The sequence below is a fragment of the Echiichthys vipera genome (genome assembly GCF_963691815.1).
Source record: "Echiichthys vipera genome assembly, chromosome: 19".
NCBI lineage: Eukaryota > Metazoa > Chordata > Actinopteri > Perciformes > Trachinidae > Echiichthys > Echiichthys vipera.
In genome coordinates this window covers 21,782,909-21,795,903 of record NC_139844.1, presented here as the reverse complement: position 1 = coordinate 21,795,903, position 12,995 = coordinate 21,782,909, and the positions used below count along the sequence as shown (strand labels likewise).

The following is a 12,995-nucleotide window of genomic DNA, read 5'->3' as shown; positions in this document are numbered from 1 at the left end:
TTACACTTTAATCTGATCTCTTTATCTTCTACATACAGTAATCTGTTCTACAGAACTAATCAGGTGCAGAGGTCCAGTTATACTGAACGGCTTCTTCTTCCTGCTTCAGTTCACAGTCACTCCTCAATTCAGATTTTTAGAAAAACCTTTTATTACTGTTTTTATTGATGGAGTACAGCACTTTGTACATTTAGTTATGATACAGTTCAGTTAACCAGTGCAAATATGTAGTTTCTTTTTTAAATCTGTAGTATTCCTTGTTTTATTGTTTTTCTTTTAAACATAAATATATGTATGTACGTGAGGGTATGTGAACTGCTTTTGAACTTCCAATGAATCGTCCGCCAACACTCCTTTCAGGCTGGGCTCACCCACTTTCCGGGGGTTTCCCCTTCCTTCTCAGACTCCCAGTCTGATAGCCAGAGGTCAGATGGACAGCTGCTGCTTCCTGAGTCTGGGAACCACAGTGATGCTCCAGTCCCAGTCCCCATCGAGGGAGGATGGGGTTTCCCTCAGCTGGAGCGGAGGCAGCAGGTGGGAATATACAACTCCATATCCCCAGATGGGAGCGAGGCTGCTGTTGTCTTGAGCTTTACGGTCAGAAAAGGCCAATCTGAGTTTACACACTCACACAAACATTGTCCTGCATCCACAGGTACGAGGTCTGCACTCCTGCTTCAAAGCCTTTTATATAAACTATAACAAAGCTCTCATTTTGAGTTGAAAGAGGTTCATTAGATGCATCTTTTTTGTTTTGACCCTACATCACATGTAAACAAATACCAGCGGCACTCCCCATGATTTGCTCATTTCTATGATTTACTTGCTCTTTCAGTTTAAGAGTGGACGCCTGGACTTGATCAACAAGACAAAGACGGTTTTCACAACCACATGCTCGTGATCAAACAAAGGAGGGAGAAGCATGGTCCCTGTGAACGCTAATAAGAATTGGTTACACCCACCATGACGGTTACCCCTACATTTACTGGTAACACGTGTAAGGCTACTCAGAGATGGTCTCTACACGCACGTTTGCCACTGCTTATCAGTAAACTGCACTGTAACTTCTGTAACTGTAACAATTAATAAAAAAGGGATAAATTAATCCACACTCTTATCTTATTTCCCACACTTTTTTTACCAGTCTTGGGCTGCAGGTGCATTGTGGGTAATGCTACTTGTTCCCAAGCCCACAGTGACCAGACGGACCGACATAGAGTGATGTATGTGACCCAAAAGACCAAACAGCATCTCTATTCTGGGACACACCCACGCTAGCTTGCACGCACGCACACATCTCATCTCATCTCATCTTTAACCCGGGGTCGGGTCGCAGGGGCAGCAGCTCCAGCAGGGGAGGGTTGGGTTGAGGGTTGTTGGGTCTGTGTAAATCATAAATAAGTCATAGAGTGTGGTCTTTACCTACTCTGTAAAGTGTCCTGAGATAACTCTGTTATGATTTGGCACTGTAAATAAAATTGAATTGAATTGAATGGATCTGCAGCACACTTGGCAATACTTTCCTGGATGACTAGATGTGATTCACTTGTCAAATACACTGGCTTTACAGTTTATAAACAGTCACTATTTATTTTTTAAACATACGCCATTTAGGATGAAAAGCACAGAAAAAATGACTCTGATTGAATTGAAACAGTCACTATTTATTTTTTAAACATACGCCATTTAGGATGAAAAGCACAGAAAAAAATGACTCTGATTGAATTCTGAATATTTATTTGTTGTAACAGTTGGATTTAATGGTCACAGAGTGAGATGGTATAAATAACGACTATGGTCGACACAAACTGTGTGTGACCAGCTTGATTTAACTGTTGAGGAGTGTGGATGTGTTCAGATCAGGACTGATTGACATCTCCCTGACCCTCCTGTTACATGTGCAACCACTTTTTACAGTGGGATGACTTACTTACTTATTTACTGTGGGTCTGAGCAGAACACCCACGTGAAACACTGACCGTGCCGACCGCAGATATACCAGCACAAGTATGTGGAGACAGAAGTTGTATAACAGAATAACCGATCCTTTAGTACCCCCGGGACCTGGACCCCACTTTAGCATAGCAATAACTGAGAACACCTGTGTGAGTGTATAGGGCCTTTATTAGGTTCAACAACCAGTTTACACTGCGAGATCCAAACAATAAATAAGTGACAGGAAAAAAACATCTGCAAATTTCATCAACATTTTCTGCAGTTTCGCTGACAATTGGACGACTAAAGCTCAACTTCGTAATCATCGGAAACATTTCTGCTGAGCACGATTTTCAGTTTAACTGCCAACGAAACTCAGACCGAAGTGAAAGAGCACGTACAGGTTCTGTGTCTCTCTCAATGATACTTCCAAAGAAACCGACGACGTGGCTGCACAAAGCACAGGACCTGTTTGAAACTCTGTAATCGCCTAAAATCCCAATATCGGTTCTGTCCGGTGACGCCAGACACCAGCTCAGCTGATCAAGCAGTCCACAGCTGGTGCATACAAAAACATACGTGTGACTACTAGACATTAAAAACATCTAGAGCTGTCTGTGCAGTTAACACATAAACGAGACTTGTGTCGAGATGTTACGTGTAAGATTACTGAACTGTTACTGAACGGAGTACATGATTTGAGTTGTGTTACAGCGTATTCTACTTCTCTGTGGAGAAAGCTCTCTTCATAAGCGGAGGGGGCGTCTTTCCTGCTTCATAGAGAGACTCGGGTGGAGGTGAGCTCAAGCAGCACCAGTCTGGGATGCGGCCTGTCTGGTTGTAGTAGTCTCGTGACACCGACCTGCTGCCCAGGATGTCCTGCAGCGCCCCGAAGATAGCACCTGTTGAGCAGAGGACAGTATGAATACAGAGGAGGCTTTCCAAACTATACGAGAGGAAAGGCCACAAATAAATAATTTGCATTTATTCCAGAGAGCCTTCAGTTCAACAGGTAAGTGATAAATAATGAAAAAAAAATCTCCTTTTCTGACCTCCCAGCCAGGCGGTGCAGTTGGGCTTGGCAGGTGGAGCGTGTATGCGCAAGCTCTTGCTGGCGAGCACATCGCTGTACTTGGGTTTCTCCACAAGGAGGCGTATCTCCGCCAGCAGACGGTGCAGGAATCCAGGCAGCATGGCTGTGCCTCCGATTACCACCAGGTTCTCTGAGAGCACCTTGCGTGTATCAATGGGGCACTGCAGGGAAACGCATGCACATATTTACCAAATTTGATAATGTCACTCACTCATCATCTCATCTTCAGCCTCTTATCCGGGGTCGGGTCTCGGGGGCAGCAGCTTTAGCAGGGGACCCCAAACTTCCCTTTCCCGGGCCACATTAACCAGCTCTAACTGGGGGATCCTGAGGCGTTCCCAGGCCAGTGTGGAGATCTAATCTCTCCACCTGGTCCTGGGTCTTCCCCGAGGCCTCCTCCCAGCTGGACGTGCCTGGAACACCTCCCTAGGGAGGCGCCCAGGGGGCATCCTTACTAGATGCCCGAACCTCCTCAACTGGCTCCTTTCAACGCAAAGGAGCAGCGGCTCTACTCCGAGTTCCTCACGGATGGCTGAACTTCTCACCCTCTCTCTAAGGGAGACTCCAGACCCCCTCCTGAGGAAACACACTTTGGCCGCTTGTACGTGCGACCTCGTTCTTTCGGTCATGACCCAGCTTTCATGACCACAGGTGAGGGTAGGAACGAAGATTGACCGGTAGGTCGAGAGCTTTGATAATGTTTATGTCCTCCCAGATTAAAGGGGATGAAAATGTTTTTTTTTACTGGGCTACGATATTTAAAAAACTCTCGCAGGTCCAAGAGGTGACAATAGCTCCCTGTCCTGTCCTAGTCCTTTTTGGAGTACCTTCTGTTGTCTCCAACTCTCAGCGTGACTTTCTGTACGTTGCTAATCCTTCTGAAATAGACGGATGCCCTCCCTCCAACTATGGATCAGGAGTACTTTATTTTACATGAAACTGGAAAAAATAAAACATACACTTACATTCACACACACACATTCATCTGGCAAATTTTACGAGATTTGGCAACCTTTTTTTAAATACGTGGAAGAGAGATCAGAGCTGCCTGGAACACTCTATTTACTTAGGTGACAACGCGCCTGGATTTTACTCTGTTTGTACCGTACCTCTCACATGCTTTTAGTTTTATTTTTTATTTGTTTATTTATTTGGCTTTTTTTGTAGGACATTTTGTCATCATGTGTATATACTGTATGCCCTTTCTTACAAGATTGACTAATTTTCATCTTATTATTATTATTTACTTTTTGGGGTGGGAAGTCTTTTCTGAGTGTTTCTGTATGTCTTCTGTATGTTCTGTTGTGAAAAAAGCTCAATAAACAGTGTCGTTGAGTGTCATCTATGTCCACAGCCAGTGCAGTAGGTTCCAGTTTTCAGGTGCAGACTAAAACAAAATATTCCATACATTACGTCTGTGCCTTCTCTGGTGCGTAGAGCCATACTGATATATAAATATACCCTGAGCAGAGTACTGCACAATTAGAGTTTAAACATATTTCAGTTGCGGTTTAGGCCCGAGGTTGTGTGATGCCTGCTGTACCCACTGAGATTAATTAGGCAGTCTGGGGCTGTCCTGATCCCCACATGGAGCAACAAAACTGCTCTCAGTTACATCGAATGGCCTCAGTGCAGCGTCGCCATGGCAACTACACCGAGTCAAACTGTAGACTCCACCGATGTGCAATGGGGAAACAAATCTGCGTTGCTGCTTTGCTCCTGCCAAAGATACTGAGGGTTTACAGCGACAGTATCAGGGAGAAACTGCTGTCCACCGAAAGGGAAGAGTGGTGAGGCAAAACCCAAATGACAAGAGATGCTGAAGAGCATACTATATGCCTTCAACGTGCATGATCTACAACAGGTGAGACTTCTACATAAATAGACTCAAGCTCAGTAAAGCTATAGTGCATAACTTCTACCGTCCCCCCAGAGGATTTCTGTGTTATCACAACGATGCGGCCGGAGCCTCAATACGACGTATAGCCCGGTGTAACCTGCCCCTCCCCTGCACCACCGGAGGAGATTCAACAACAAGAACAGTCGACGCAAAAAATTTAAAATGGACTCTTCAGAAGAGGTAATTGTTGTAGGTTTGTTGTGCCTCAGAAACACAGAATGGTATGTTTCTAAATGAGATTTTTTATTTGTTGCTGACATGTTTGTGGTAGTGGTAGTGGTAGCTGGTTGTTAATGAGAAACAAAATGTTGGACAATCAATTATTATTATTAATATTAATAATATCATTATTAGACACTAAGAATGCAAGATAGTCCCGTCATTTCCTGTGCCCCAGCGCGGTGAATGTCGCAGAACGGCTTAATCAGCGTTGTATCATCTTTTCTTGTCGTGGCTTGGGTGAAAGGGATTTTTACAGACACGTAGAAGTTTACAGCTTTAAGATCTTAAGATCGTGTGGAATCGGTGCACAAATGCAGACATTAGACAACATCTTGCACTCAAACCTGCCAAGACATATAGAAGAACTAAATTATAAATATGAACACATTTCTCTACCTTGACGAGCGCATCGAGTATGAGAGAGGCCACGCTCTTCTCTTCATTGTCCTGTTCAAACAGGATCTCCATCACAGAGTCCCTGGAGAAAAAATGAGAGAAAATCTAATGAGCAACAAATTTGTGACAGAAATTTAAAGATTAATGCATTGCTCCGCAGATGGACGGCACCGCAAAGAGACTAACAAAGATTCTAGGAAGACATTAACACCAGAAAATCTAATTTTCTAAAAGGAAGGAAGGAAAACACGACTCAATATGAGAATACTAAAAACACGTGGAAAGTTGTGATACATTTTAGTTTAATGAAAATCTGATTATCTGTGTTTTAGTCTGTTTAAAGTAACATCAGATGAAGTAAAAAGCATCCTTTGAAGTACCTGATTGACCCTTTGACATGCAGGATTTTCTCACCATCCAGAGGGTAATCAACATCCGGCGGAGGGGCTGGACGCTACGAACACATGGAAGGGAGAATAAAAAAGGAATCCACAGAACTGCTTAACTCAACGCAAACATTTGGTTACAGACCTTGTATAACTAAGGTAACAAAAAACAGTACACAAACAACACGCCACTCACCTCGGCTGTACCGTCCAGGTTAAATTTGGCTTCCTGGATCTTGAGGCCTCTCTGCAGGTCACTGACGAAGCACGTTCTGACTGCAGGGAACCAAACCAATGAGCAGACATCCAAAACAAAAGACTACAATGTCCTTAGTGACCATAGGAAATTAGGTATCAATCAATCAATAATTGACATGGGCTATTTTGCAGCACAAACCAAGTAAATTACACATGTGCATCATAAATGAACCATGATTATGAAACACACATCGGTTTTCAGCTACAAATTTGTGTTGTTCTCTTTTGGGAATGCCGTCTGTGAAAGGAATAAGTAAAACTCTCTCAGGAGCGAAGCAACGGGTGCACATTTAAAACCCTGGAAAACATCTATCAAACCTACCTTTGATATCCTCCACAGTCTCCTCTGGGATGGTCCCTAAAGAAAAGACGAAAAGAAGTTCAAAACTTGATTTTCTTTGGTTTTGCTTATTCCTAAAAAAATAAACAATTTCTCTCATTTCAATTCAAACTTAAATTTATTACGATGAGGCTGAACCGGCGTTTGGGGAACGTATGACCGCTCGGTGTAAATCAAACACAAGCTCCAGTTGTTGCAAAAGAAACTCGTTGTGTGGTATTTTGTCACTACTAAGGGCGCACTCACACTGTCCTTCCGTACCGTGCCCCAGGCTTTAGGGTCCTTGTCCCTCCCGCCCTCTCCCCCAGCAGGCCAGGCCTGTTTGTACTCACACTACCTGGGCCTCAGCGAATGCTCCTTGCTGCCTATACGTCATCACGCACATTGATTGACGTCATCGCGATGCGTCGCTTTGTTTTGAAATCTTTCCGTAGACCTCTGAGTTTTTGTGAGTCTTGTCGACTGTTTTTGAATCTTTTCATCGACCAAAACTGCAGTAAACACTCCACCTCCGCATCACACCAACGCGAACCTTTCACCGCCATTGTTTTAAATGTCTGCGCATGGTCCCTCCTTCTTTTTTCTAGGTCCGAACAGGCGAACATAAAATTAAGTCAGACCCGCCGTAGGCCTCGTGCTCGTACACATGCGCGCGCTCGGGCTCGTACATGTGCAAACGTGCTTTACAAAAGCCCACCTCTCCCAAACGAGCCGTGGACGGCAAGAGTACCACTCACTCACACTGGTCAAACGAACTAGACTTTAGCCGTGAAATGTCCTGGGGCGCGGTACGGATGGACAGTGTGGGTGCGACCTTACAGAGAGGCAGTTAACAGGTCTTGCCTGGACTTCTCCCTGAATTGTGCTGGCGGTAAAGGGTTGAACACAAAGTGTTGTGATCACAAAGATCTCCGCTCACTGCAGTTCATTCAACAGTCAAGCCAAGAGACCTGTTGTCTGTCTCAATTATTGATGTATGTATGTATGTAGCTCCTCTCACTCTGCTGCAGAACCCACAGCTCAACGAGTAAAAAACTCTAAAATAGGCCGTATGCATATGTATAATTCACAAATTGAGCAAGGAATTCACTTAAATGTCACCCAGAAACAAGTTCTTCTGATGAATAGTAAATTACGCATAACGGCTAAAAGGAAGCCATTATATTTTTTTGCTCTCTGTGTTGTCTAACAAATCAGCAGTCCATATCAGACGTGCAAGTTTGTCTGTTTAAAAAAAGACTGCAGGTATCTTTCTGTCGTTACCGATGGCAGCTGGTACACTCTGCCCAGTGGTGGTGTCTGTGTCCACGGTGCACTGTTCCACAAGAAGTCCGTCTAATTCTCTATAATAAATACAGACACATGCAGTTATTGGGTGGGAGCTTACAAAAGAGGGTCCATTTTACAGTCACAGGGTTTGCAATCATAAAAAAAGAAGTGTTATTTTGACAACAAAGTGTACACAAAACTCTAGAAATCTGTTAAGAGCTACTTACTTATGGATGGCCTTCCCTCCCAGTGGCAAAGCCTCCCACGCTGGCAGAATAGGAGTGCACTCACAGACCTGAGTTCACAGTCAAGGTGGGAACGTAAAGTTTATACACAAACCTTCATTTTGCATTTAGACATTCTGGTATTTTAGTCCTGGGCCACTGTGTCCATCGAGCTAACAGATATTAAATTGACATCAATCGTCTCTCCTAGTTCTGGGTAAGAACGCAAGCAAATCAATTTCCTAAACTGTTGGAGTATTGCTCTTCAAAGACTTCAGAAAAAGGATACAGGTAGCACCAGCGTCTCTGTGTAGCCGCAGTCCATCACCAGAGCAGAGTTGATGCCGAGAGTCATGATGGCCATGAGGTGACTTGGAGCGAACAGCACAGAGGGAACCTGGAAAACACCATCGAAGAATGACTCGCAAAGGGACACTTTGCTCATTTAAAGCTCTGTGTCATGGCAGCGTGGGCTGATGGACACAATGGCAACATAAAAAACAACTGTGTTACTGCGGGTCTTTCTTTATCGTGGTCAAGTGTGGGGACTTCTATGCTCCAAATTAACACTTTCCCCCAAAAATGTTCTACAACTTTTAATAAAACATTGATCTGCTTGATTCTCGTACCTCAAACTGTTTGAAGAAAACCTTGGTGAGCGTCTCCCTGAAGTGAGACGGGCAGAGGATGGACTCGATGATGACCACTCTTCTGTCGCGAGGGTTCACCAGCAGGTGCCTGATCAGGGCGAACGGGAAGATGAAGATGTTTCAGCTAAAGGCGGTAGAGTGTTTCACCCACACACATGCTCTGGACGTGCCCGAAGCCTGCTGAATTTTGGTCCGATATATTTCAAACCCTCACCAACATGCTCCCTCACTGCTCTTGTTGGTCTCCCTCCATCCAAAAATCTGCCCATTACTACACAACGTGTCGTGGCCTTTACCGCCCTGATCGCCAGACGTAACATTCTTCTTAAATGGAAACATGTTTCTCCGCCGACTCCTGACGATGCTGAGGACACTTCCTAGTGCTCGAAGGAGAGACCCCCACCCCCCTCCCCTTTATTAATTTATTTTTTTTGTCGTCTTTCTCTTTCTTAAATTACGTTAATTATTTTTGCTATTAGTTATTAGTGCGTTTTTTTCCCCACTTTATCTTAATTTATCTACTTTTGTTATTTGGTTACTTGTTTTTTGTTATTGTGACCGTGTCGACGTGATTCATGTTGGGGTTTTTCTGATTGTGTCTGTTGTTTTTTTAATGTTTAACCCGATATACCTAATGTACGTATATAGAAATACCTAATGCAGCAGAGTCTCACCTGAAGTACAGTAAATGGATAAACTCTTTGAGGATGACATAAAGCTCTTCTGTGTTGATGTTGTACTGAACCACTTTGATGGCCTGAAAGTGAAACACCACATGAACATCAACAAACATTTCTAAACATCCTCCCAAATTGTTGCACTTAGCAAAGCCCAGGCGAGTCTCACCTGCTGCTGTCCCGGTTTCCGGATCTCGCTCGGAATGATGAACCTGGGCCCCGTTTCCCCTGCAAAGCCACATCTGCAAGAAGCGCAAACTGTCAGCGGAGCTGCTACAGGGCGTGGAGAGAAGATTGTTTTAGATATTTTAGTCACCTACACATGCTGCGATGTAAGCAATACTATGGAACTGTCTACAAACAAACGTGGATTTCAAATTAGACTAAGAGAAATATATTTTAAGGTGCATATAAATAGAATAACAGTGCAGCTCTGTGTCACATCATGTGGTAAAGTAAGTGTAGACAAAGAAATCATTATTCAAAGAGAGCACTTGATCTTCATGTGACTTTCCTCAGGCCAGTTTCTCGTCTTTATAATATAATACATTTGCCTAAAAATCCAGACAGATGACAGGAATCATGTAGCATTGATGTCGTACACTGACAGAGAAAGATATTACAGATTTTATGTCAGAGTTTTTGATAAATCTCCAGTAATGTACTTACTGTAAATACCCTAAATGTGGGGAGATGTGACATATAGTGGTGGGTGAAGTATCAGACAGCTTTGAGATTAGCAGGTGCTTAGAAAAACTATATAGGTCAGAGAAACAACAGTCAACGCGGGGAGGTATTTTCATCTCACACAGGACAAATGAAAGGCTTCTTGTCTGGTCTAAATCTTGGTCTAAAGATGTAGGGTAAATGTAGTATTTCATTTGCTTGTTTTTATTGTTTGTACTTATTTATTTATCTGAATGCAACTTTGCAAGCCTTTCTTCCCAATGCTTTTAATGTTCTATGTAAAGCACTTTGAATTACCTTGTTGTTGAAAGGAGCTACACAAATAAACGTGCCTCTTCCAAAGTCAAATTCAAGCACTTCTTAAACATTTCAAGGTGCATGATCAAGCTTTTCCAGCGCCTTAGAGCTGTGGTAATTTACATTTATATATATATACAGTTATCACAGTACACTGTAGCCCTTCTTCATCACATTACAAAGAAACTTGCCTTATTGGATTTGATCTTAGCTTTAATTTGGCATTAGCTAACGCTAGCTCAACACTGACATGTCTAGTGAGCATGGACTGGGTGCTACCGGTGTGTGGAGTTATGTATCATGTGTGTGTGTGAGGATTAAGACCTGTTTGAGACATAAAGTGCCAACACGTCTGTGGTTAATGTTTAATAGATGAAAGAAATGCCGTTATGGACGTTAGCATATACTGCTAACTCTGTTAGCAAGCAGCTAACGGCGGATACTCACTTTGTGTACGCGGCTCCTAAGTCAATAACGATCGCAGTCTTCTCTCCTCCACTTCCCAACCCGTCAAATAAGGGCATTTTATTACTTAAGTCAATAAATAATGTCAGTGTTTAGCGCTGACAGCCGCAAATGTGCATCGTATCCAAAGAAGAAGAAAAAAGCTGTTGTCTTCCGGTTGGGTTGGGTTGCGTCTGCGGAACGTAATGACGTCACATGACTGCCTGACCAACTGATGCTGAAAATGATTAGAAAAGGACAAGATGGATGGAAACTTTCTGTTTAAAAGTATACGTTTGAGCTGAACAGTGGTGGGAGAACTTCTCAGGGCTTTTACTTGAATTAAAGTAGTACTTTCAGACACCGCCCCCATGTTTAAAAGTAAACTTAAACTTTCCTCTTTGATAAAGCTAAAGCTAGGACCTATGAGCCCTCCATGACGCTGCTATAGGCCTAGTCTGCCGGGGATGATACTTTTCCTGATCCTCTGAGCTTCTCTCCTCTCTGTCTGTATCATTCATGTCTCATCAATGCATGCTAACAATTCAACTTCTTCCCCGGAGTTGTTTGTGCTTTGTCGTCTCGCAGGTCTCTGCTGATCGTGGTGGTGCCTGCTGCCGTGGTCCCGCATGACGCTTGCTGCTGCTATTTTCACTATTACTAATATATACTATCCTTAGTCTTATAAATTATAACATTTGTAGCCATTTGCATAGCCTTCATGAAAAAATGAGACATGAGGCTCAAATCATCTGTTGCCTGTGTCACAAGGTGAAAGCCATCATGTAAGTGTGTGTAAAGGTATCGATCATAACTATGATTCTTTTTAAAATGCCATTTTAATTCATAAATAGGCGAATATTAATTTACCAGCAATACGTGGCAGATAAGTACTGTTTAAAATCAAATGTATGTATTAAGATGATTTTAAACATCGGTCTGTTGTAGCAGGGGCGATTACATTTAAATCAAAAGTTTCATGTAATATTTAGCATAAAAAACTAACATAAATAACAACAAATATAAATGTGTTAATGATAAATTTTAGCATACTTTTGTGTACTTGAAACCACACTAATCATCATTATAAGTGTGTTCATGATAAGTTAACTTGAAGAATGCTATTTTGAAACAACTCATTTTGTACTAAATTTATTTGAATTGTAATTAAATTATAGAAAAGCTCAACTTGAAGTGTATTTAGTGCACTTTTATGTGCTAAAGTGGAACAACTTAAATCATATTTTGTATACTTATATACTAGTATATGCTTATTTAGCCAAATTAAAGTGTACTTTGTATCAAAAGTACATTAAAAATGATTTATAAGTATCTTATGAATATAGAAGCTTTAATATATTCTTACTAATTATACTTTAGGCTTATTCCAATTACTTAAAAAGCATACTTTGCAGTTAATAGCCAATATATTTAATCATGTCTCTGCTATATTACTTTGTCTTGCACATAGTTGCACTTGTATGACCAGTACACTAAAGGTAAGAGTGCGCTGCGTCCTGTGAACCTTTAACAGGAGGTTAAGGAGCTGTCCACTCAGCACCACCTGCAGCCTCGCCTGAACCCTGAACGAAATGCAAAATGAGCTGCTTATTATGGATGCACTCGGAGGCAACAGCGCGGCCATCACCGAGCAGAAGTCAGAGCCGTCTGTCTGAATGAACCCTGCAGCTCCGGAGCGTTTGGCGGCGGCGGCGCTTCTGAAGCAGCAGGCGGACGTATACGCAGAGACGAGTGAGACTTTCAGTCAGTGACGCCGAGCTGCACAACAACAAGCCTCTCCTGCAGCTTGCTTTCCACACTTGAATACCCGGAATCTGTCTCCTGCATTTCCTCATTTGGTTTTTGTTATTTTGCACACTGCAAGAGAGAAAAAAACTCCTCCGGGCACAGCAATCCGTCATGAACCCTGGAAGGTAATTATTCTGCAGCCTTACGCGACTTTAATTGGTGCCTCATTGGCAGAATGTGATGGGTGATGGGATTTAAGAGAATGCACTGTAGTCTGTGCTCCAGTATGGTAATTCTGTGATCCAGCACCGCAGCGTGAATTTGTTTACAGCCCCGAAAGGCTCGATCCATTCGTCTACACGGGCATACTGGCTCTTCCCTGGATCGATCACAGCGGAGGTGCGCAGGCGGAAAAGTGGGTTGTAATGTGACATTGTTGGACTGTGCATCATCGGGGCTGGAGGATGA

At 42.9% G+C, this 12,995-nt stretch overlaps 1 protein-coding gene across 1 annotated transcript; it reads right to left on the bottom strand.

Annotated features, from left to right (window-relative positions):
* Positions 1-2,106: 2,106 nt before the first annotated feature.
* Positions 2,107-10,949, bottom strand: actr10 (actin related protein 10). The gene is made up of 13 exons (XM_083934669.1): positions 10,782-10,949; positions 9,520-9,592; positions 9,348-9,430; positions 8,653-8,761; positions 8,313-8,420; positions 8,027-8,094; positions 7,794-7,873; positions 6,513-6,548; positions 6,129-6,208; positions 5,927-6,000; positions 5,547-5,628; positions 2,988-3,189; positions 2,107-2,837 (listed from the first exon to the last, which is right to left on the bottom strand). The coding sequence occupies exons 1-13, from the start codon at positions 10,856-10,858 to the stop codon at positions 2,656-2,658; spliced, it is 1,254 nt and encodes a 417-aa protein (XP_083790795.1). The 5' UTR covers positions 10,859-10,949; the 3' UTR covers positions 2,107-2,655.
* Positions 10,950-12,995: the final 2,046 nt, after the last annotated feature.